This window comes from Salvelinus fontinalis, chromosome 11 (assembly GCF_029448725.1).
Source record: "Salvelinus fontinalis isolate EN_2023a chromosome 11, ASM2944872v1, whole genome shotgun sequence".
NCBI lineage: Eukaryota > Metazoa > Chordata > Actinopteri > Salmoniformes > Salmonidae > Salvelinus > Salvelinus fontinalis.
Genome location: NC_074675.1, coordinates 11,494,343 through 11,519,932, shown reverse-complemented (window position 1 = coordinate 11,519,932; position 25,590 = coordinate 11,494,343). Strand labels below are relative to the sequence as shown.

Sequence of the window (25,590 nt, the reverse complement as noted above, 5' to 3'; positions counted from 1 at the left end):
AATCTGTAGTCTAGAACCCTATAAATGTAAGGAGGGTGGGGTCTTATAACCCCCCCCCCTTCTATTAATACAACATAAGCATAATCAATTATAATAATACATCAAACATTTGGTACAGCACCTATCATGACCCCTAGGTGAACCCCCTTCACTACCAAATACTAATGGGGTGTATGTAAACTTCTGACCCACTGGGAATGTGATGAAAGAAATAAAAGCTGAAATAAATAATTCTCTCTACTGTTATTCTGATATTTGACAATCTTAAAATAATGGTGATCCTAACTGACCTAAGACAGGGACTTTTTACTATGATTAAATGTCAGGAATTGTGAAAAACTGTATTTAAATGTATTTGGCTAAGGTGTATGTAAACTTCCGACGTCAACTGTATATTTGTAATGTTTAATTCCTAATATGATTTTATTAAATTAGATATTTTTTCAATGGTTTTCAACAATGTGTGGTCTACGCGTTTCCATTCTATTTTCCCTGGTCTTCGCTACCTCTAACCCCCTGGGGACAGAGTGAACATCTGGTGATAGTGCAGCTGTTTTGGGACAAGCAGAACCAACCAGCCCTGTCTATGCAAATCTCAGTTTTACTCCCACAGCGACCAGTCTAGCAGTTGAACAGTTTCACTGCCTGAAATACCCTGGACTGGGCCAGAAGTGAGGGGGTCGACTGGTTTTAACCTCTATGGTGGATTCAGGGGGGGGACATAACAGATATGCCACCATGTAATTAATGACAGATAACATGGATATTATACTTTATGATAACAGTGTGTGTCTCTACATCAATGTGTCATGTTTGAGCCCAGCATCATGTCTGACAGATCTAACAGCTCATGAAAAGGGTTAATACATGCTAGATGATCACATCAATAACTGGTGGTGAAGTGCATGTAGGGAATTGGTTTGGGGGGCTGATACTTTTCTTTTTACTTCTGTACATCTTACTCTGCATATGGACTGGTATTGTCTTCCAAAACTACGAATAACTTTTATATACACTTTCAGTTCATGACCAATATAACAAGTTGCAGTGATGATGATGATAATAATGACGATGATGATTACGATGAGGAGGGCGATGATGACGACGTTGGAAAACGTGTGATTTGTATGATACTAACTGTTTTCAAAGTTGACCTCCTCTACTGATCAGTGTTTCATGTCACTGTCTCTTCCCCCTCAGCACCTGCAGTAGTTCCCAGCTGTAGCAGTACAGTCACTGTGCAGTCTGACTGAGGGAGGTTTTTGTACGGCTCTGTATCACTGTGTGAACACCCAGACACTGTTGGGGTAGTGTAAACTCTGACAGTAGTAATCTCCTGCATCTTCAGCCTGGACTCCACTGATGGTCAGAGTGAAGTCACTCCCAGATCCACTGCCACTGAATCTAGATGGAGTCCCAGACTGAAGGGTTTTAGACCAGTATATTAGGAGTTTAGGAGCTCCTCCAGGTTTCTGTTGATACCAGTTCAAAAAGTGTCCATTGCTGTTACTGTATACAGCACTGCTGGTCTTACAGCTGAGACTGACTGAGTGACCCACTGAAACAGCTTTCACTGCAGGAGTCTGGGTCACTGTGACCTGGCCTCTGGACTCTGAAACAGAGATGCTATGTATATTTAGAATGTAATTGTTCATTCATTTGTCCAGTACTGTATAAAATAATGACTTTATATTGTTAGGGTCATTTTCTGTAAAATATATTACCTTGGAGACAGAGGGCAAGTGTCCAGATGAAGATGGTGATGGTGATAGAAGTCATGGTTGTTGTGGGTTCTGTTGTCATGAAGGACAGCTCTCAGTCATGAAGTGTTAAACTCACAAGGCTATAAACACTACCAGAGCACTGAAGCATGTGCTGGCTATGCAAAGTCTCCTCTCTATGCAAATGATGTTCCGAGGAACAGCGAACACCATCAATGAATGCTGAGAACAGAATTTGTTTCAAAGGCTATCTCACCGTGGTTTCTAAAAATAATATATGAGTAAGCAAAAAGTAGGTGCCTGTGCTTCTAGAATTCAAGTGGCTTCTTACTGTGAGGCTCTGCTACAGACAATCTGTTGAGGATAAAATAGGATTTGGTCTCAATCTCTCCCCAGTGGTTCGAGCTGGTAACAACAGAAACCTCAGTGTTTCGGTGAACCTAGATAGATGTTATAACACATTAAGAGAAAGATATACCACAGTAACAGAAATGATACAGTAGCCAAACAGCAAATCAAACTCCACAAAAAGGAATTTAATCTAATGTGACTCACTGGAAAAAATGCCTAAAAGCACAGAGTTTACTAAAACACAAATTTACATAAAATATACAAATATAGAGCCTTTTGTTTGGCAAATAATAACGGAAAAAAACTAGATGTTCAGAATGTCATGTGGTTTTGACCAATTCTCGTTAGAGAATTCACTCAAGCCAATCCCTTTAAAATATGTTGCTTCGTTAAGTTCCGTGAATAGGTCCATATGTCACAACACACGTGCACTTTTAGTGACAAAAAACATTCTGTCCATTACACTTAGATTTAAGCACCGATACAAAGGTTAAATACGTGTCTGTTTTCCGACAAAGAAAAGTGGGATGGATGTTGAGTCTCTTCAGCAATATCCAACATAGCAACACTGCCTCTTTGATAGAATACAGTACCTCTCCGAAAACAACGCAGGAGACAGGAGACACAGGTCATTGTAATTGTTTATACACCTCTTTTCCAGAAGTCATTGTTGAGTCATTGCATCTTTCCTGTGGCTCTACAAAACTGTCTTCAGATAACACTAATGCTTCCTCGTGGTCAGATTGGAATAATACTCAGGTTCAGTTGCGTTGCCCTCGTCTGGCACTGCTCTGCTGTTTTCATGAAGCCCTGGTCAGCCATCATTTGAGAGATCTCTGTATAAATGTGTTCCAGTTCAGTGTTTCCCCTCAGGACCTCTTGGATTCTGTCACTGCCCCACATGTCAAGGAGGGCTTCAGTCTCCTCAATGCTCCAGGGGAGATCTAGTTCCCACGGTGATGGACAGCTCTCTGATTCTGGAGAGACTGAAAAAAAAAAAGTAAACAAAGGCCCAACGTTGATAGTATAACGTAAAAACAGTATTTACTGTACAGAGATTAGGAGATTGTTTCCCTTACCTGTTCCTTGGACTTGGTCACCTGGGACCTCTCCCATGTCTGTGGCGCCGTTTGATTCCTCAGCCAGAGAGTCACAGGATAGATACTTGTTCCCGAATATTTGCACAAACTGATCGTAGAATTTGCACTCCACTTTTTCCCCTCCAATCCTGGGAAAATAGAACATCACATTTGGTTGTTGATGCAATGCTTATTCCTCATATCTGGTTAGTTAATGAGCTTTGCTTATCTAACATGAGCATGGAAAACCTCTGGCCATGAATACACAACTGTTCCATCAGTATGGAGTCTTCGTAATCAATTCACAATTATAAATAGTGGGTATCAATTTCAAATCCATATCTTTTCCCCCATGGCTTACTGTTTGCTCTCGCAGAACTGGCGGAAGTTGGCCTTTAGCCGCTTCACTCTAGACTGGCACTGTTCGGCTGTCCTCAGGTAGCCCTCATTGGCCATGGCCTGAGAGATCTCAGTGAAAATGTGTCTGTTTTTGGTGCAGCCCTTCAGATCCTCCTGGACCTCGTCACTCCCCCAGATACTGAGGAGGACCTGGGTCTCACTGTCGCTCCAGGGGAACTTGGAGCCGTCAGTTAAAGGACGGCTAGCTGAAGACAAAGACACTCAATGAACACATTGTTTACAATGGGAAGGGGGTTAGTTGAAGTAAGACAACTCATAGAACATTTAAAGGTATGGTACGGCTTTGCTTTACCTTTCTTTTGGTCAACTTCAAGTGTAGACTCCCAGACAGCAGCTTCCTCATTGTCTAACGAATCTTCGGCCAAACTATCAACGTTGAGCTCCCTTGAGAAAATCTCCTCCATCTGGTCGTAGAACTTACATTCCCTTCTGAGGAAAGGGAAGATTAGACAATTTAATTTCAGTTGAATCATCATATCCTCTGACCACATGTACTATGTAACAATAAGAGTGATAAAAACAAAACTGCAATTACATTGTTTACTAATGTGATGAAATTAAGTAAAGCATTGATTAGTTGACTTAAAGATATTGCATCAATTTATATCCGATGATGTGGTGTAATTTATAGAGTAAATAACTAGACATGAAATGGTAGTTATAAATCCTTTGCATTCACTTGTCATGGTGGAAGCTGGCCTTGAGTCGCTTGATGCGGGTGTGGCACTGCTCAGCCGTCCTGATGAACCCCTGGGCCGTCATCCTCCGTGAGATGTATTCAAACACGTGTCTGTTCTTCAAGCAGCCGCGGAGGGAGAGCTGCACATGGTCCTCACCCCAGACCTCCAGCAGAGCCTGGGTCTCCCGATCGGACCAGGGCATCTTTCTGCTGGACTCCGCCACAGCGTAACTGACTGAGCCCTGGCCTTCAAAAAAATATGTTTTTGGGAGGCTTTAGGTGGCTACTAAGTACATATTTGAAGATTGATTATGACTAGGGTCCTGATTTTACCTGACCAAGATAAACAACTGTTGGCACTGACACAGGAAAAACACAGGGCCCTAATAACATTAGACTTCGAGGGTAAGGATAATGAGGAGGCACCATACCCATTTCCTGATCTGGTTCCTCAGTGGGATTTGGATTGAAGTCATCACACAAATCAACAATCTCTGCATTGAGGGAGAGCGTGTCGTTGCCGAGCACCGGCTCCAGGAACCTGTAGTATCTGAAGAGTAAGGGCTCCCCTCCGTTTCTGTAGGTACGACCAGAGGTAGAGGGAGGTGGAGAACAGTGGGAGGTGAAGGGTTCATTTGTAACAGGTCCCAATTTAGGCACCATGACTCGCCTTAACCACAAATAATCTGTTTTTTCCACTTACGCCCTGCTGTTGAGACACCGTCGGTAGGTTTTCCTCAGCCGCTTAATCCTCGAGTGGCACTGGTCAGCCGTTTTGAAGTGCCCCATGGTGGCCAGCTTCTCTGCTATGTCGGCGAAAATGTGCCCGTTGCGGACGCAACCTCGGAGGCTCGTCTGGACCTCCTCGTTCCCCCACAGCTCAATGAGGGCCAGCGTCTCTGGCTCTGACCATGGGGTGTGTCTCATCCCATCAGCACCTGCTCCGGGAGACATATACATTGGAAACATCCAGTGTCTTCAGTGTTAACAGATAACTGTCTGTATTAGCACCGTACCTGTGTCCTGGTCTACTATTTGATCGTCTCTTTCATCATACTCATCAATGGAGGCCGCTTCATGCCCAAGTATTCGCTCCAACTGATTGTAAAACTTGTATTCCAGTCCCTTTCTTCCACATCTGAAAACAGCAGACAGAAAAGGAAGCCATTTAAAAAATTGAGATGCAGAATTGTAGCTATGGGTTAGATTATACACTTATTTGTATGTTTCTGCAAATGAAAATCAACATAAAGGGTCCAATTTAAACCCGTTTTGTACACACATACTTTTTCCTGTCGTAGCACTGACGGAAGTTGTTCCTCAAGGACTTGACTTTCCAACGACACTGCTCTGGGGTCTTGGAGTACCCTTGGTCATGCATCTTTTCTGATATGTCCATGTAGACAGGGCCGTTGTGGACAAAGTCTCTCAGCACCCTCTGAACCTCGTCCTCCCCCCAGATGTCAATGAGGGCCAGGGTCTCAGGATCTGACCATGAGCCTGGTGTGATCCTCTCAGAAGTGGTGTAGTTGTCCGCTTCTGTAGACTCTAAATACAAAACAGCCCAATAACATGAAAGTGTCCCTGTTAAGACTTGGCAAAGGAACTTGTGTTGAGGGGACGGCAACTACAGCAGAACCAGTAGTTAAATACATAACAAACAGGGTTCAATCTGACATAGCCATGCTAGGTGTTAATAGAAAGTTTGCATAAGTTTGAAATGAGCTGAACTCTTACCTTGAAGTGAGTCACTGTTTGATTCCTCTGATATGTCAATGGTCAAGTCTGTCACCACTGTGCTGGTAGAGGGAGGCTGCCTCTCAAGTATTTGATCTAAAATATTGTAAAACTTAAAATCAACCTGCTCAGATCCAGATGAACTAGGAAGAGCACAGGTAGAGAGAGATTGAAAATTAGAATCAAATCTGTAATCCAATTCACATTAGCAACATGGCGAATGTATCAATAATAGAAGCTGAAATGCAATGACTACCTGATGGTTTCCTGGCACTGCCGATAGCTGGCTTTCAATCGCTTTATCCTGGTGTGGCACTGCTCTGCAGTTCTGTGATAACCACGGATGTTGAGCTTTTCCGAAATCTCTGAGTATATGTGACCATTGTGAGGACAGCGCTTCAGGTTCTGCTGCACAGTGTCGTCTCCCCAGAGCTCCAGGAGGATCACCGTCTCGCCATCCACCCAGGGGATCTTCTTCCTGTCCTCTGGCACGCCCACTACAGCCTCTGGATGGATCAGAGTCAAAGAGAAAGAGTGTGTGAGAAAGATTGGCCCAATCCCAAACCATCCACTCACCCTTATCCCTAAAACCTTGCTGGCTTCGTATCACAGATATCAAAGAATGAGTCAGATATGCTAGGTTGAGTTTCTTCCCAGTCCTTCAAGTTGATCTTATTATAGTTTAGTAGTGAAAGAGGAACTGGTTAACCAGTAGAGAGAATGTGACCATACCCCTCTCCTGGGAAGAGTAAACAGAGCACTCGTTGTCTGCTGACCATGCTTCTCTAGACTCCATGTCAAGACAGTTTTCTGACACCTCCACGTATGAGGGAAGCTCATTCCCCAGTATTCTCTCCAGTAGGTCATAGAATTTGCATTCTACTTGCTCTCTGCCTTTCATGCTGCGTTTGGGGAAAGACAACAAAGCACATTTTCAAAACAAATAATTTGTCTGGCTCAAATAGACAAAATGTAAGGCATCACAGGATATCAACCAAGAATGTAAAGGCCCGAGCATAGATCCCTGTGGGACTCCCAATGCACAAAGAAAATGATTGTTAAACTATAACTGACATACTTGTTCTCGTAGCACTGTCGGAAACTCCGTTTCAGTCTTTTAACCCTCGTCTGGCACTGCTCTGCAGTCCGGATAAAGCCCTGGGCAGACATCTTTTGGGATATTACAGCAAAAATGTGCCCATTTCTATGCATACCCCTCAATTCCCTCTGCATTTTGTCATCTCCCCATATGTTGATTAGGGTGAGGGTCTCCAAGTCTGTCCAGGGAACACTTCTGGTTCCTTGAGTGGAAATAGAGACAAACACAAGAGCAGTGATCACTGATTATTAATCACTTGATTGATTTAGATTAATCACATTGCACATTCCAAATGTAAAATCAGCTGTATTAATATTCAAGCAGTATGACCGCTTTGTAAAGTGGAGGGCAACATGCTGCATGCAAACACACATTAGTCCCTTTTCCAAGAGCCAATATTATGTGATTTACCAAGAAAGGCACAATCGGACCATACCCATCTCTTCTAGACCAGAATGGCCAGGGAACTCCCAATCATCAGTGTCTTCTAGCTGGTCATCTGTCACCTCTTCAACATCATAGGTGACCTCAGGAACCGTTAAGGGGGACACATTCCCAAGTATTCGCTCTAGCTGGTCATAAAATTTACACTCCACTCTGTATATAGGGAATGGTTTCAGTGTGAGAATATAGACAAGCACATTCCAGGGATATTGTCCATAACAAACAAAAATATATAATAATTATAAATATATAATGTTCTTCTGTAATGTACTCACTTCTGCTGGAGAGACTGACGAAAGCTGTTCTTCAATCGTTTGATCCTGGTCTGACACTGCTCTACAGTTCTCATGTAGCCTCTCTCAGACATGTTTTTGGAAATGAGAGTGAACACGTGGCGATTTTTGACACAGCCTTTCAGAACTCGCTGCACAGAGTCTTTTCCCCAAATGTCTATGAGGTTTAGAGTCTCATCATCTGACCAAGGGACTTTGGTGTCAATCGTCATGGGATAGGCAGCACCTTGGGGTTCTGGACACAAAAGGGTAAGTAAAACTGTTATGCATTTTCTTTTACCATGTACTGTATTTCACATTTCATTCAGAATGAACAGAGATTCCACACCTGTGTACTCTCCCCATATCGAGATGAGAGGAGAGTCACTAGAAGATTCGATATTCACTGGAGAATCCCTGTAAAAGAGGAACACAGCAATGTACATAAAGCAGATTTAAAATTCCCTCCCCAAGGGGGAATGGAAAAATGGAATGACATCAAAGGCATGCTGGGAGACACACCAATATGAGCTACTTCAATATCAGTTCTTACTGAAACAGAGGTGAATCTGCTTGTCGTTTCCGGGGAACCTCCGAACTGTCGCTCATTTTCCTCTTCGAGGGCAGAGTCTGCCCTCTCCTACTCTCATTTGCTGAAAATGATGTTCCCTCCTCCACAATTTCATCCGTTTCAATTCTGTCCCTCTGTTCATTTCGCTTCTGTCTCGTTCTCTCAGATATCCTCCTCTTGCCAGTCTCCAGATTTGATTGGTCAATGGGAATCTCAATAATCTCTTCTTTATTTGGATGGTTTGAGATTGGTGTGGCCTCTTGCAGATGTTTTTGAGTATGTTTGTCAGCAGTAGTCCCCAGTTTTGTGACTGGAGGGAGAGACAGAGAGGAGAGGATGCAGTCGTCCATAGGTAAAGAGCAAATGTCTGAGAGAAATAGAGAATGAGGCTTAGTAAATCACTGCGACTTCTCACCCGTTTAGTTACAGTCAAATAATACATTTATAATTCTAACAATCAAAGCAAAGTGATACAGTAGCAAAGATCATTACTCATTAGTCATAATTATCTACTAAGCCAGCCTTACCTTTTACGTCAACGTGTCCAAGATTTCTGTGATGTTCAATTAAAGCCTTCATCTGCTCTGGCGGAGTCGCTGATTGCAAACACTCATCCAGAACTGAGGGGGCTCCATCAAGCCATGACACCATCTGAGAAAGAGCCCTTAGTCATTAGCAGTGGTAGGTCATTAGCAGTGGTAGGTTACATTTTAATACAATACATGCTGTATTCTGAAGGCTAACTGAAGGCGATAGTCAAGGTGCGTATGTGAAATAAAATGGTGAGTTCAATGGTAGCACCTGTGCAAAGTCTGGTACAGGCAGCAGCTCCTCCAGTCTGGAGAGGAACTCCCACAGGAGAATCTCCAGTGCTGTGTCATACTTCTGGCCGTACTGTACTGGGAACACCTCCTGGGGGAGTTAGAAGACATAGAAAAAAATGGAACCGTGAGTGAGAGGGGGGAGGGAGAGAGAGAGAGGGAGAGAAAATGAGGGAGAGTGTCATCATCTCACCAGGAAGAAGTGCTCTTTCACACCTGGGTCTTGTAGCAGGGTTTGGACCAGCTCCAAGAAATTGGCCCCGGAATTTTCTACTTGTGCATCAGTCACCTGTAACATGCACACACACACCGCGGGAGATGAATTACCCAAAATATGTGTGTATTTCTTCCTATTGATTAAATGTATTTTATGCACAGGAGGCTGCTGAGGGGAGAACGGCTCATATTAATTGCTGGAATAGAGTGAATGGAATAACACATGGTAACCATGTGTTTGCTACCATTCAATTTATGCCATTTCAGACATTACTATGAGCCCGTTCTCCCCAATGAAGGTGCCACCAGCCGCCTGTGGGTTAATGTGCATAGTAAATCACCCACACAGTGGTCCCTGGGTGTAGTAATGGAAGCTTTGATTCTCTCCAGGTGGGGCTGGATGGTCTCAGGATCGACTTGGTGATCACCACGACACAACTCCAGAACCAGCTATGGTCACAAAAAAAGTATTTCAACGCTATCATCTGCGCTCTTGATACGCTATCACCATCAACCACTGTTCGACAGATTGGAGGGAACTAATATGGTTGTTAGCAATAGCTAAATGTACAAAAATAAACTACATTTCAGTCACTAAACAAATCCATCTGCAGAAACCCATGCACACACATCCACACACATGCTAACCCTGGCTCTCAGTCCCAGGATGAGTTGGGCCCTCTGCCGGTAACTCAGCAGCTCTGGAACCATCTCTGTCACCGAGGTGACAAACTCCTCCAGCATCCCATAATGCATGACAAGTCCTTTCTGCACAACTTGCCACATAGCAGCTGACAGAAGTTGCAGGGGTGGGGCCAAAAGCCGTAAATAAGAAATTGATAGAAGGGGATCTGTGAGAGAGAAATAATTATACTAATAATTATACTTACACATTAAAAACACTACTAAGATCTACCAGCTCATTGGGTATTTGCTGTTTCAAAGACATTACGTCATAGGACTGACTGGCCAACATTAGTGTAAGGGAGCCCTCTACTGGCCCTTCAAGACAAAAACAATGCCACATTATTTATTTAGCCACCCCATGCTTATACTGTAATTTGAGAATATGAATTAGTAGTGAGCCTCTGTGTTTAGTGAACATATGGGACACGTAATCTTAATTTTTGCCTTTAAAAATTGCACATAGCCTAAACTAAATATGAGCAGCAGGATAAACGTTCACGAGGATGGCACCAGAATGCAGATTCATTACACTCAACTCTATAATGGTGCATTCAGGTCGGCACGAGGAAACTCGGAAAGTTCCACTATATACACGTTGTATATAAAGCAATGATCGCAAACAGATGTGTATAAGAAACGTAGGCCAAACACTGCCCAGGTGGTGAAAGAAAATCATTATTTCAATAGTCACGCACCTTTGTAATTTTCTGTACGGCTTCTTTCCATTGCTTGTTTCCAATTTTCAAAAAATATCCGACAGTGTCGCAAATATATCTAAATAACAATGTTATTTAGCTTGTGGTAGTAGTGTCAACGCAAACCAAAATGCTCTGACGCTATCTTGGTCAAATGTGGATGTATTTCTAATAAAAAACGTGCAGAATTATCATAATCATTCTGCAGGACGAAGTAGATATCTTTGCGCGCATAAATCATTCAGAAATATTAGGAGAGACTGCTTCTCTCAGTTTGAACCTGGATGACCGAAAACAAAGATTCTGGTCTAATCCGCTTTAGTCCGGATCACATGAAGCCTGATTCCCCCATTGGTTGTGGAGAACCACAATAGCCCGATTTTGCTAATGAAGGCCACTAGGCGGAGTCACCGCCACTTCCGGGTTGATTTTAAGGCCTATGGAGATATAGGCCAAAACAGACATATAATTATCCATATATCATGTATCCATATTTATCCATATAATCATCCATATATGGCTAATCCCCTTTAAACAATCAGTTGTGTGTGTGAATTACACCCATGACACTCGAGGGCGGGGGGGTGTCTCCATTTACAAACTGTGATACTGTATTTACTGTCTTTGTTTTGGCCTTCTCCGTAAATTTCGTTTTTCTTTCATCACAACTGAGGAGGAAGGGTGTAGCCACAGCAACATTGCCAGTCTTCAGGGAACGCTTGCGAAACAGACCAAACAGACCACGCCGAGGTTAGGGATTTGAGAAGTCAATGAGAGACGTGAAAAATGACTCCTGAGTTGTTCATTTTCTCGAAATCTAAAGACACAACCTAGATTCGAGCCAATGCATTAAGTAGTTGAACATGTTATTAATCTAACCTCGTGAAATTCACAAACTGACACTATATATTGAAGGAATGCCTTTGATTTGACTGCCCGCACCTGCGCAGTTTGACACGAGTGACCGTGACGTCTTTCTACGCATGCGCTTTGCTAGCCAACGTCGTCATGACATCGCCCAGTGCGATCGGGGAATTCTATTGGAGAAGCAGTTTTAGCCTATCTTCATACTGTACTGTCTTTGTTGTAGCGGTAGCCTGTGGTGCACTTTCCTAAACCAGGAACAACAGTCGCGCAAGTCATTGCGAGATGGGTCAGCAATTGTTATTAAAATTAATTTGCGATCATCAAGGAGCATTGGACTATGCACATCTGGCAGATGTTGGGGTTGGGGCAGATACGTTCTGCGCTCTTGATAAACTTGTTGAAAACGATTTATTTTCTATAGCGCTGTGCAATGGAAACAAACGCATTATTGCGAAAACGAAAGTTAGACGCTGCAAAGCGCAGCAATGTTATGGCTGCAATGATTTACACCTGTGTAAATTTTATCTATTTGGGGACTGCAAGAATAGTAGGGGAAGGTAAGCATAAAATATGTTTTATATGATGTGGGCTAAATAGGCTGCGTTTAGACAGGCAATCCAATTCGAAACTTATTTCCTATACTGATCTTTTTTTTTTAGAGCTGATGTGATTTTTTCAGAGGACCAATTCTTTTTTTTAAATATCAGGATTGGGCTGCCTGTCTAAACGCAGCGATAGGACCAGAGAAGTAAAGTAAGACAGGTTGTTTTGCGTGGCCCGGTTTAAACTCTGCTCTTCCGGTGCACCAGGCCATGCAAAACGAACTCGCCCATTGTTTGACTGTGTACATGTATCATTGCAACGGGTTATTATTATTACTATTTTTACATTTGAGGTATTTCAGCCCAAAACATGAAACTGCAACATTTTAGAAAAATTCTATGGGGTTTAGAAGTTGAATTAATTCAGCAAACTTTATTGTGCTTTCTATGTTTATTAACCTGTTTCTTGATACTTTGACTCCCAGACGAACATGCCGCTTTGGCCATGACCTTCACTCCGAACACAACTCCATAGTTTTGAGAGAGCATAAACTTGAGACGCTGAGTAGACAGCAACTCCGGCAGCTATTATTACAGAATGACAACTCTCTCCTTCCACCGGTAAGAGCCAACCGTTTACCTCTAACTGCTGATGTGGATCAGTGGATTGTGTGTGTCTGTGTGTGTGCAGGGCCAGACATAAGCGACATAAGCAATGGGGTGGGGGAGTCTATCGGGTTTCAACTTGTTGTTGAGAGTTAGAATAGTGTAATACACAAAGGTGCGAGTTCGAAATGTGTTTGTGTATCAGCAATTTTTTCTTATTAGGTCATTCACTGACAGTCACTCAATTAGTCATGTCAGCTAACCATTTTTAGATTGGTAAATTAGTCTGTCCAGCTATCTAAACTTGTAGTAATCATGGCCAATACTGACCAGGCATGCAGGGCACATGCCCAGGGCCACACCTCCAGAGGGAGGTGATTTTGTTAGTCACTTTCACTCAGATACCATTAACATGGCAAAATGTGGGAGGTGGGGGGCAACAAAATCTCGCTTAGAGGCCCCAAAAGGATAGAGCCTGCAGTGTGTGTGTGTGTGTCTGTGTCTGTGTCTGTGTCTGTGTCTGTGACTGATGAAGAGGTGCTGTCTGCACATATTAAAATCCATTTGAATTCAATCACTTTTTGACAGCATCCCTTTTTATGTAAATAAAACTTTCCATATGTTTGCTCGCTACCTTTTTCTATAATCAAGACACCTGCTGGTAACTCTTAAATGGTTAGGACAGCTCATGAGGTGTCCTAAATATCTGTCGACTAGGTGTAACTCTTACGACTAAAGAGGCTTCTTACATACCTTCTATTTTTACCCATAAGAGTAGGAGTAAAATGTCTCTATGCTCAGCACTTATGACCAATTGTCTACCCTGAGATGCTTTGTGGATACGGGCCCAGCTGTCAGATTCTCAAGGAAGAGGTTGTTTCCCTCATCAGTGAGATGCACGTAATCCCTAAGGTACTTCCCAGGGACACAATGCTTTATGGCAGAATGGTGGATTGTGGGCATGCGCCTGTCACAGAGAAATGCAAACACCAGCTGGTTGACAGAGCACCGGGCCATCTCTATGTGCTTGTTGCTGTCCTCCTCCCACTGGAACTTCCAACTCCTCTACTGTGTGATGTCAGAGTAGATCATTGTTGTCCCGGGGAACATTTGGATGACTACGTCCAAATCAGCTCACATCTGACGCACCTTTGTGTGTCCCAAGTCGTTTCCGAGGTAGATGACTATGATACATTCACGGTCGCACCTTGCCTTGGTGAGAGAGAATATTTCAGAACCTTTCCTTTGAGAACCGCTCATCCATATTTCACACTCCTGTTGTCATTTAGCCAGCTACATTGTGTAATCTCATTGTAAATATTTGCTTCAGTCTTTGCTTCCTTGCTTTCACCAATTTGCTTTGAGCAATGATCAGTAGGATTACGAGCTGGGATCTTATCAATTAGTAAAACGCACAACATTGTGAGGGTTCACAAGGATAGCATGTGTTAAGCTGTATTATAATGTTGTATAATAATGTTGCATATTCACCTTCCGGTGTGAAACCATGGAAATGAAAAACAAAAACTGTTTTAAGTGAGAATAGGCATTGGTCTGAAGCCCGAAAAAGAAAGGAAATTCACATGAGTACCACAATGCTTATACCAAGGTTTTCCAGCACACAGCTTTGCCCTACTACAGTAGCTATGTTGGTATTGTACTTCAAACTGTGTAGGCTGGTTACTTTGGATTCAAACCTTCTCAAACAGCCTAATTCATATTCTTCAGAGGGATAATAGACTGTACAGTGTCCTGCTATTACAATTATATATAACGGTATTGATATATACAGTACCAGTCAAAAGTTTGGACACACCTACTCATTTCAGGGGTTTTCTTTATTTAAATTTTTTTCTACATTGAGGAATAATAGTGAAGACATCAAAACCACAAATAATACATATGGAATGTAGTAACCAAAAAAGTGTTAAACAATGCAGAGATCATCTGTTCACCTACTCAGCTTCTCACAAAGACACGGCGGTTGTAACAAAAAAAATCAAATTTGGACTCATCAGACCAAAGGTCTAATGTCCATTGCTCGTGTTTCTTGGCCCAAGCAAGTCTCTTCTTATTATTGGAGTCCTTTTAGTAGTGGTTTCATTGTAGCAATCCGACCATGAAGGCCTGATTCACGCAGTCTCCTCTGAACAGTTGATGTTGAGATGTGTCTGTTACTTGAACTCTGTGAAGCATTTATTTGGGCTAAAATCTGAAGTGCAGTTCATTTGTGGCGAACATATCCTCTGCAGCAGAGGTAACTCTGGGTCTTCCATTTCTGTGGCGGTCTCCATGAGAGCCAGTTTTATCATAGCGCTTGATGGTTTTTGCAACTGCACTTGAAGAAACTTTAAAAGTTCTTGAAATGTTCCATATTGACTGACCTTCATGTCTTAAAGTAATGAGGTACTGTCATTTCTCTTTGCTAATTTGAGCTGTTCTTGCAATAATATGGACTTGGTCTTTTACCAAATAGGGCTATCTTCTGTATACCCACCCCTACCTTGTCACATCACAACTGATTGGCTCAAACGCATTAAGAAGGAAAGAAATTCCACAAATTCACTTTTAACAAGGAACTTAATTGGACTTGTATTTTTCTTGCACATAGAGTATGGTAAACAAGTTAATTGAAAAGCATTCCAGGTGATTACCTCATGAAGCTGGTTGAGAGAATGCCAAGAGTGTGCAAAGTTGTCATCAAGGCAAAGGGTGGCTACTTTGAAGAATCTAAAATATATTTAGATTTGTTTAACACTTTTTTGGTTACTACATGATTCCATATGTGTTATTTCATAGTTGTGATGTCTTCACTATTATTCTACAATGTAGAAAAAAGTAAAAAATAAAGATAAACCCTTGAATGAGTAGGTGTGTCCAAACTTTTGACTGGTACTGTATATCATTTGTCTGTATGTATTTTTTTAGATATAGGCCTATTGTAAATGTGTATTATTGTTGCATCAACATCTTTATTATAAAAATAAATACAAGTACAATCATAACTTTAAGCTACACATTATTTTGCAAGAGGTAATGAACTGTCCATTGATCAGCACAGCAATTGATACAACAGGATCATGTTTGAAACTCAAGTGCTTCTGCGCTTATGTCAATATTCCGCAGGGACGCTAACAGTTACAGAAATTAGGAATGCAGATAGGATTTATCTATCTGAGATACTGTGTCCAACACACCACCACCTGTTGGGCATATACAGACCAAAAAAGGATGTTATTTTTACAATGACATGTATTGCTAAAATAAACATTTTTTTAAAGCATGAAAAGTTAGCGTAATGGTATAATGTCCTACTATGGTGTGAAGAATCCAATGCTTTACCTTGTATGTGGTACAAATCACATTATTGTGGAAGCACCTCTAAGAGTATGTCTGTTTTATTTTCACTGAAAACAGTTTTTAATCTCTTGTATGTTTTGGCATTAAACTTCAAAAAGTGTAGCACTTGGAAGGGAAGGTTTTGTTCAAATCAATAGGGGTTCTGTCAAAAAGTGATTGAATTCAAATGGATCTACCCAATAGCTCTGTGTGTTCATCTCATGCTTTCTTGCACATAGAGTATGGTAAACAAGTATTTTAAAAGCCTTGTCTCTCACTCTTTCAGGTGTGCAACTCTTATAACAAAGGCACCGGGCCATATGGCAACTGCCCTGATCAGGAGGGGTGCAGGAGACTTCACATGTGCGACAGGTACATCAGAGGAACCTGCTCCTCGGGAGCCAACTGCAACAGGTGTCATGACTTCTTCGAGCCCCACCCACGGAGGACCCTGCAGCAGAGGGGAGTGCCAAACGATCTAATGGCGTCCATGTTGTCCACCTACAAGAACATCCAGGCCATGAAAAGTGAAGGTGCCGGCGGTGCTTCTTCCATCAACAGGCCCCAGAGCTGTCCTCCGAGAAATACAGGTAGATGGCTGCAGAAGCAAACAACAGGGTTGTGTTCAGTGGGGAATAATGTTTCAGAACAGTCGCTATATTTACCTGCAAAACCTTACTTGGAAGTATTTCTCTATGGACTTGCTTGCCAGCCAGTGTTGGGGTCAATACCATTTCAATTCCAGACCAGTCAATTCAATGAGTACACTGAAATTCCAATTTTCTTCAATGCTTTCAATAACCAGGTTTCCATCCAACCTTTTATGCGAGTAAAGTACATGTTGCATGAAAATGAAAATTTCTTGGTAAACTTTCCAAATGTCGACAAAACAAAATACACTAGACAACGTGAGGTTTTTCGGGGGGTCTGTAAAAGTGATTATGCGAGAAATGGCTGTGGAAATGCTTATTCTCAAATATTGATATAATAACCATAATATTGGAGTCACGGGGTGACGTTGTGTGGTCCTCCTACTACAACTGGAAAAAGCATACAGTTTATTAGGCTACAGGTGAAATAAGTTATGATGAACTTCACAGGGTGCTGAAAGTGCAAGGTGACACGCTTGATGCTCCTTTCCAATGAACATCAAGAGTCTTATTCTGGTGACATGATGATCAATGCTTGGCTGCCATTTGACAAATAAAAATGATCTTGCTCTTTTAGTATTTATTTATTTGTTTAAATTTATTTAACCTTTATTTAACCAGTTAGGCCAGTTGAGAACAAGTTCTCATTTACAACTGCAACCTGGCCAAGATAAAGCAAAGCAGTGCAACAAAAAAACAACACAGAGTTACACGTGGGATAAACAAAAGTACAGTCAATAACACAATAGAAAAATCTATAGAAAAATCTAGATACAGTGTGTGCAAATGGGTGTTCATGTTAGCTATACCTGCACTGTATCTGCGAGCTGTTGGCTAGAGCGCACGTGCCAATAACAGTGGGCACATTCGCTATATAACGCAAAAACAATTATTCGGTACTTGGGAATATAACCGCAAAAGTTATTTTATGTGCGTTATGTCATCATGCACAGCCTTTTATCCGCAACAAGTCAATTTGATGGAAACAGATCTCTGATAGGAAAATGTGCATATAGTTTGGATGGAAACCTAGCTAGTGAGGAAAGGTGGAATTGGAATTTGATTTACTTTCTGAATTGAGATGGTGTTGACCTCAACCCTGTTACCAACTTTGATTTCATGTAACTAAATGTTCGTTTGTTTGTTCTTTATTTACAGTGAGGAATGAGATCTGCCTGTTCTTTGTCAAGGGGGACTGCAAACAAGGAGGTACATTTAACGAGGGAGATATTGTGTGTGGAGGCAGAGTGTCTGGAGGATAGCTTTCCCATGTTTGCTTTGGCAGAACACCTGCAAGGGCCTTGCCCGATTTTTACTCCGGCAGAAGCTATGGCACCCGGCCGGATATGAGTTTATCTACAACTTTCAAGGTTGTCAGGAGATACACAATACAAACCCTGTGAAACCACAATTTAGGGACAAATCAGGCTGTTACCCAGGTGCAACAATGATACTCAGCAACATATCACATCTCACTGAAAATGTATGACTTTCAGAGAAATGCTGGAGAGTCCACTTCAAAATGCCCTACAAGTGGGAAGTGAATATTGGACAGACTTGGTCAGCTCTGCCAGAAAATGAAGTGATCGAGAGAGACTTCTGTGACCCTTCTAAGATACACAGGTCCAGTATGTTGTTATTTCATACTTAAAGATAGACTCAGCGATTTTCTTCAACAACTAAGAGCGTTGGAGCACAAGACTCAACTTCCCCGCTGTTTTGGTCCCATGGCTACCACGCTGTAACAGTGTGAAGCGAACCCGTGCACATGCGCATGATATAGTACTGTGTGTGACTGTCTTGATTCTCAATATCTGTGGTGCTGCTTGTGGCAATATCATTTTGCTGAGTCTACCTTTAACTAGAAAAACTATGTCAAACTGTGAATAAGGTACAATATAGCCATTTATTATTATTTTACCATTTACATTTGTCATGCCTTCACAGTGAGGGATCTGAGCGTGTGCAGTTCAACTCCATGAGCCGCGGATTATGGGAAGTTCGCCGTCTCTCCACAGTTTCCTCTGTGACCCAGCCCACATATGTACTCACCACAGAGTGGGCATGGTTCTGGGAGGACGAGTACGGCAAATGGGTCCAGTACGCATCCATCGTAAGTGGTGTGAAACACTCAAACAGGCTGATGTGTTACGAGGACAATAATAGATATAGTAAACTGTTGTTCCCCTTGAATTTGACTTTTTTTCCTATAAATCACAGAAAGAGATGCACAGATTGTCATCCATCACCAGTGAAGACCTTGAGAAAAGGTACCAGGAGGATCAAAGTGCTGTGGTGAAGTTCACTGCAGGCCAGCAGTCTTATGAGCTGAGTTTCAGAGGTAACACATCTCAAACTCTTGAAAATCAGCTCTCATGTGCAACCTTCTGTAATAATAATATATTTTAGTTATAAACGCTTAGCACAAGGTAAAGTTAGAGTCTGAAAGGCTACTCTTATACACTACCAGTCAAAAGTTTTAGAACACCGACTCATTCAAGGGTTTTTCTTTATTTGTACTATTTTCTACATTGTAGAATAATAATGATGACATCAAAACAATGAAATAACATATATGGAATCATGTACTAACCAAAAAAGTGTTAAATAAGTCAAAATATATCAAATAGCCACCCTTTGTCTTGATGACAGCTTTGCACACACTTGGCATTCTCTCAACCAGCTTCATGAGGTAGTCACCTGAAATGCATTTCAATTCACAGGTGTGCCTTCTTAAAAGTTAATGTGTGGAATTTCTTTCCTTCTTAATGCGTTTGAGCCAATCAGTAGTGTTGTGACAAGGTAGGGGTGGTATACAGAAGATAGCCCTATTTTGTTGCAAGAACAACTCAAATAAGCAAAGAGAAACGACAGTCCATTATTACTTTAAGACATGAAGGTCAGTCAATACGGAACATTTCAAGAACTTTTAAAGTTTCTTCAAGTGCAGTCGCAAAATCCATCAAGCACTATGATGAAACTGTCTTTCATGAGGACCGCCACAGGAAAGGAACTGTGTACGGCGTACATGCTTTACAGTGGGAAATACACATGCAGAGATAATCCGTTCACCCACTCTTTGTCTCACAAAGACACGGCGGTTAGAACCAAAAATCTCCAATTTGTACTCCAGACCAAAGAACAGATTTCCACTGGTCTAATGTTCATTGCTCGTGTTTCCTGGCCCAAGCAAGTCTGTTCTTATTATTGGTGTCCTTTAGTTGTGGTTTCTTTGCAGCAATTTGACTATGAAGGCGATTCACACATTCTCCTCTGAACAGTTGATTCTGAGATGTGTCTGTTACTTGAACTCCGTGAAACATTTATTTGGGCTGCAATTTCTGAGGCTGGTAACTGAAATGAACTTTTCCTCTGCAGCAGAGGTAACTGGGTCTTCCATTTCTGTAGCAGTCTTCATGAGAACCAGTTTCATCATAGCGCTTGATGTTTTTTGCGACTGCACTTGAAGAAACTTTAAAAGTTCTTGAAATGTTCCGTATTGACTGACCTTCATGTCTTAAAGTAATAATGGACTGTCGTTTCTCTTTGCTTATTTGAGCTGTTCTTGCAACAAAATAGGGCTATCTTCTGTATACCCCCCTACCTTGTCACAACACTACTGATTGGCTCAAATGCATTAAGAAGGAAAGAAATTCCACACATTAACTTTTAAGAAGGCACACCTGTGAATTGAAATGCATTTCAAGTGACTACCTCATGAAGCTGGTTGAGAGAATGCCAAGTGTGTGCAAAGCTGTCATCAAGACAAAGGGTGGCTATTTGATATATTTTGATATGTTTAACACTTTTCTGGCTACTACATGATTCCATATGTGTTATTTCATAGTTTTGATGTGTTTGCTATTATTCTACAATGTAGAAAAAAGTAAAAAATTAAGAAAACCCCTTGAATGAGTAGGTGTTCTAAAACTTTTGACTGGTAGTGTACACCCCTCAAATTCTATTACTAACATCGGCAGCAGGTAGCCTAGATGTCAGATGTTGAACAGGAACTGTAAGGATGCTGGTTCAAATAGTGCATCTTGTAATTACAGACATGACACAAAAAAACAACACATATGGTACTGTAAGGATGGTCAGACGACGTCCTGTCTTTGTTTCAACTGTGGACGCACAAGCTGCAAGAAGCAGGTAATGTATGAATGGGAATGGACTGAGAATGGGTATATGTTCTGAATCAAACCATTTCTATATTTACCTAATAGATGACTTATAGTTCTAATCATTTTTTCTTGTATATGAAGGTTATTTTTCATATGTCATTTCAGGAGAAATGGACCACGCAATTTCAGAGCTGTTCCTGGATCTTGGGACAAGTCTGCGATACCTGACATTGGATACAAGGTTACTTGTTTACATGTGATTCTACAGCTTTGGATTGCAGGGAAGTTTAACATTGCCTTTCATTTGGTTTCAGCTGTGACAACCATTTTGTTTTCTCCTGCAGACAGTCACTCTTCTGAGTTCTGACAGGGACTATCAGAAGGTCCAGGAACTTTTCAACAAGACCATGAGGGGTGTCCAAATCACCAGCATCGAGAGGGTCCAAAACGGGGACCTCTGGGAAGTCTTCCAGTGGTATGTTTACATCAACTCTCACACACAATCCTAGCATGTTACTTCCAAAATACTAAGTAAACTCTGGCTTGAACAAGATTATGGGTAAGCAGTGTTAGGAATTTAAAACCTGGTCAGGGTGTGTAGCAATGAGATACAACATATAAGGTGACCATCTCCTATATTTAAAGGTTTATTAGACAAAGAGAGACGTAGACAGACATATGCATATGAGAAGGCAGACATATTCATGTAAGAGGTCTAGAGCAAATCTCACCCCCTCCCCTCTGAGGGGAGGGCTGACCTTAATACTCTTGCCTATCTTTGTTCACTGCCAAAGCATTAAATCAGGGCGGAGACCTTGGGGTTGAATAGACTATACATTTGAAACATCGTAATTGCTTAAAGACACCCATAAACGATTTTATGTCTCAGGGGCCCAGATACCAGTTACTGAGAGCTGCTTTAAGGTGACCTCTGGCCTTACAGAGGGTACCTAGAGGCCACATTTCAATAGGGAATAACCATCTGAAAATATCAATCTTAACAGCAGCTAATGGTCAATTCTTAATGGTCATTTTTTCTTTCTCAGGAAAAGAGATTTAATGAAGAAAAACAATGGAGGTCAAAACAGCAAGGAGCTACATCTCTTCCACGGAACGGACCCAAAACACATAGACTCCATTTGTAGAGATAACTTCGACTGGAGGCTGTGTGGAACCAACGGAACTGTGTACGGCGAAGGTACCTCATGTTAACCATCTGTCAGAAGTGTAGTCAGATTTTAAAAGCAGTCATTATCTCACTATAGTCTGTCATTTTGTTTTACTGATGATCTTCTCTGTTTGTTTTAGGGAGTTACTTTGCCAGGGATGCCAAGTACTCACACAGCTACACCAGCCACTCAGGAGTGAGGTCCATGTTTGCCTGTCAGGTGCTTGTTGGCGACTACACACAGGGGAACTCGGGGCTCCGTCGCCCCCCTCCAAAAGGCGAAGGAAGCCCGACTCTCTATGACAGCTGTGTGGACAATGTCCTGAACCCATCCATATATGTGGTGTTTGAAAGGCACCAGGTTTACCCAGAGTTCCTCATCAAATACAATGATAGCGTCATGAACTGGCCCACTTCGGCTCCAGCTCCACCCAAAACTGTCTCTATCCAATCCACTTCCTTAACCCCAACATCCAACCGGATTCAAGCCACAGCTGCTGTCACCCCATCGAAGAGAGTTCCATCCACTTTGAATCCATCTAAAACTGCAGCCACCACTTCCTCAAATCCAACCCATTCTCGTCCCACTTCACGTTTTGTCCATCAGTCTCTCCCAAAACCTGCCCAAGCCCCATTGATATTCATTCAATCTCCAGTCCTCATGAAGCCAACCACAAGTTCTCAATTAGTGGATATCACCCTAGGCCCAGATTTCACTCCATCATTTGCAAACCTCTCTCACACACTCACTACCCCAGCCAGTAACCTCTCTCGTACGCTCACTACCCCAGCCAGTACACCCTCTCGTACGCTCACTAGCCCAGCCAGTACACCCTCTCGTACGCTCACTACCCCAGCCAGTACGCTCACTAGCCCAGCCAGTACACCCTCTCGTACGCTCACTAGCCCAGCCAGTACACCCTCTCGTACGCTCACTAGCCCAGCCAGTACACCCTCTTGTACGCTCACTAGCCCAGCCAGTAACCTCTCTCGTACGCTCACTAACCCAGCCAGTACACCCTCTCGTACGCTCACTACCCCAGCCAGTACACCCTCTCGTACGCTCACTACCCCAGCCAGTACACCCTCTCGTACGCTCACTACCCCAGCCAGTACACCCTCTCGTACGCTCACTACCCCAGCCAGTACACCCTCTCGTACGCTCACTACCCCAGCCAGTACACCCTCTCGTACGCTCACTACCCCAGCCAGTACACCCTCTCGTACGCTCACTACCCCAGCCAGTACACCCTCTCGTACGCTCACTACCCCAGCCAGTACACCCTCTCGTACGCTCACTACCCCAGCCAGTACACCCTCTCGTACGCTCACTACCCCAGCCAGTACACCCTCTCGTACGCTCACTACCCCAGCCAGTACACCCTCTCGTACGCTCACTACCCCAGCCAGTACACCCTCTCGTACGCTCACTACCCCAGCCAGTACACCCTCTCGTACGCTCCCTACCCCAGCCAGTACCATCTCTTATACGCTCCCTACCCCAGCCAGTACCCTCTCTTATACGCTCCCTACCCCAGCCAGTACCCTCTCTTATACGCTCCCTACCCCAGCCAGTACCCTCTCTCATACACTCCCTACCCCAGCCAGTACCCCCTCTTATACACTCACTGCCCCAGCCAGTACCCCCTCTCCTACACTCACTACCCCAGCCAGTACCCCCTCACCTACACTCACTACCCCAGCCAGTACCCCCTCTCCTACACTCACTACCCCAGCCAGTACCCCCTCTCCTACACTCCCTACCCCAGCCAGTACCCCCTCTTATACACTCCCTACCCCAGCCAGTACCCTCTCTTATACATTCACTACCCCAGCCAGTACCCCCTCTCCTACACTCACTACCCCAGCCAGTACCCCCTCTCCTACACTCACTACCCCAGCCAGTTCCCCCTTTTATACACTCACTACCCCAGCCAGTACAGCCTCTCGTAGACTCGCTCCCCCAGCCAACACCGCCTCTCGAAGACTGGCTCCCCAACCCCCCACCCCCTCTCCTACACTCACGCCCTCACCCAGTGCCCCATCTTGCACACTCACGCCCTCACCCAGTACCCCCTCTTATACATTCACTACCCCAGCCAGTACCCCCTCTCCTACACTCACTACCCCAGCCAGTGCCCCCTCTTATACATTCACTACCCCAGCCAGTACCCCCTCTCCTACACTCACTACCCCAGCCAGTGCCCCCTCTTATGCACTTACTACCCCAGCCAGTACAGCCTCTCGTAGACTCGCTCTCCCAGCCAACACCGCCTCTCGAAGACTGGCTCCACAACCCCCCAACCCCTCTCCTACACTCACTCCCTCAGCCAGCACCCCCTCTCGCACACTTTCCCCTTTAGCTGGCACCCTATCTCTGGCTCACACCCGCTTAACGACCACTACTCGCACTCTCTCTGCCAGCAGTACCTCTCACCCACTATCCCCTTCATACTCATTGAGCACACCTTACCACACACTTTCTCACTCATCATACTCCCCCACTTACACACAAACTCCCTCACGCACTTCCCCCTCCTCGTCAAGCAATTCTTCTAGCACACTCTCCCCCTCAGCAAGCAACCCATCTCGTGTGTTCTCTCCCTCGACAGGTGCCTTCACTGGATCCCCTCCTGAGTCACTGTACAGTGTTCCAACAGCTCAAAGGAGGGACACCAAAGAAAAAAACAAGTGCCTTCTGCAATAACTTGCCTTTGTCAGGTTGGAGCAGTAAGTTAATAGAAAGTTTTGATGGCAAACTTCACATTTTCAAATGTTCAAAAACAGAAAATGTATTAAAATGATGAATGATAATTCATTTGCACACGAAATATGTTTTATAGCTGTGTATCTTTACCTTGTAGGGGCTTAACAATAGTAAAGCTGTTCACAACTAACCAGAAGTTAGTAATTTTGCACAAATATGAATTTGATGAGCATGTTTCCTTTACTCAGGTCTGCTGACACAGTCCATACATTTTGTAAATGAAACAAGTTTGATTTCTCTGTTTTAAACTGAATAAACTCAAAAAATCATTGATTGTTGTTTGTTTTTTTGGACAATCCAACTCTTTTCTAAGAGATTTTGAAACACTCAAATGTCAGAAACGTTATACACTGCTCAAAAAAATAAAGGGAACACTTAAACAACACAATGTAACTCCAAGTCAATCACACTTCTGTGAAATCAAACTGTCCACTTAGGAAGCAACACTGATTGACAATAAATTTCACATGCTGTTGTGCAAATGGAATAGACAAAAGGTGGAAATTATAGGCAATTAGCAAGACACCCCCAAAAAAGGAGTGATTCTGCAGGTGGTGACCATAGACCACTTCTCAGTTCCTATGCTTCCTGGCTGATGTTTTGGTCACTTTTGAATGCTGCCGGTGCTCTCACTCTAGTGGTAGCATGAGACGGAGTCTACAACCCACACAAGTGGCTCAGGTAGTGCAGCTCATCCAGGATGGCACATCAATGCGAGCTGTGGCAAGAAGGTTT

General features: G+C 43.0%; 2 protein-coding genes across 4 annotated transcripts; one reads left to right on the top strand and one right to left on the bottom strand.

The window, feature by feature from the left end:
• Positions 1-2,231: 2,231 nt before the first annotated feature.
• zgc:113263 (uncharacterized protein LOC503753 homolog) lies at positions 2,232-11,181 on the bottom strand. 2 transcript variants are annotated; one of them, XM_055937446.1, is made up of 23 exons: positions 10,793-11,181; positions 10,059-10,261; positions 9,756-9,860; positions 9,388-9,483; positions 9,175-9,285; positions 8,901-9,024; positions 8,356-8,740; positions 8,152-8,219; positions 7,806-8,058; positions 7,523-7,683; positions 7,066-7,288; positions 6,720-6,889; positions 6,244-6,493; positions 5,988-6,130; positions 5,537-5,798; positions 5,267-5,388; positions 4,954-5,188; positions 4,682-4,827; positions 4,251-4,497; positions 3,864-4,000; positions 3,513-3,756; positions 3,152-3,300; positions 2,232-3,058 (listed from the first exon to the last, which is right to left on the bottom strand). In XM_055937446.1, exons 1-23 carry the CDS (start codon positions 10,821-10,823, stop codon positions 2,811-2,813), a joined length of 4,113 nt encoding a protein of 1,370 aa, XP_055793421.1. In that variant the 5' UTR covers positions 10,824-11,181; the 3' UTR covers positions 2,232-2,810. The 2 variants fall into 2 exon arrangements, with proteins under 2 accessions (XP_055793421.1, XP_055793422.1); XM_055937447.1 differs by having other exon boundaries at positions 8,356-8,683.
• A 640-nt stretch (positions 11,182-11,821) lies between these two features.
• Positions 11,822-25,126, top strand: LOC129865034 (mucin-2-like). 2 transcript variants are annotated; one of them, XM_055937445.1, is made up of 12 exons: positions 11,822-12,216; positions 12,687-12,822; positions 16,433-16,736; positions 17,955-18,005; positions 18,293-18,419; positions 18,744-18,909; positions 19,017-19,137; positions 20,852-20,948; positions 21,089-21,161; positions 21,265-21,395; positions 21,967-22,118; positions 22,229-25,126. In XM_055937445.1, the coding sequence occupies exons 1-12, from the start codon at positions 11,942-11,944 to the stop codon at positions 24,793-24,795; spliced, it is 4,200 nt and encodes a 1,399-aa protein (XP_055793420.1). In that variant the 5' UTR covers positions 11,822-11,941; the 3' UTR covers positions 24,796-25,126. The 2 variants fall into 2 exon arrangements, with proteins under 2 accessions (XP_055793420.1, XP_055793419.1); XM_055937444.1 differs by having other exon boundaries at positions 11,823-12,216; positions 21,086-21,161.
• The last annotated feature ends 464 nt before the right edge of the window (positions 25,127-25,590 follow it).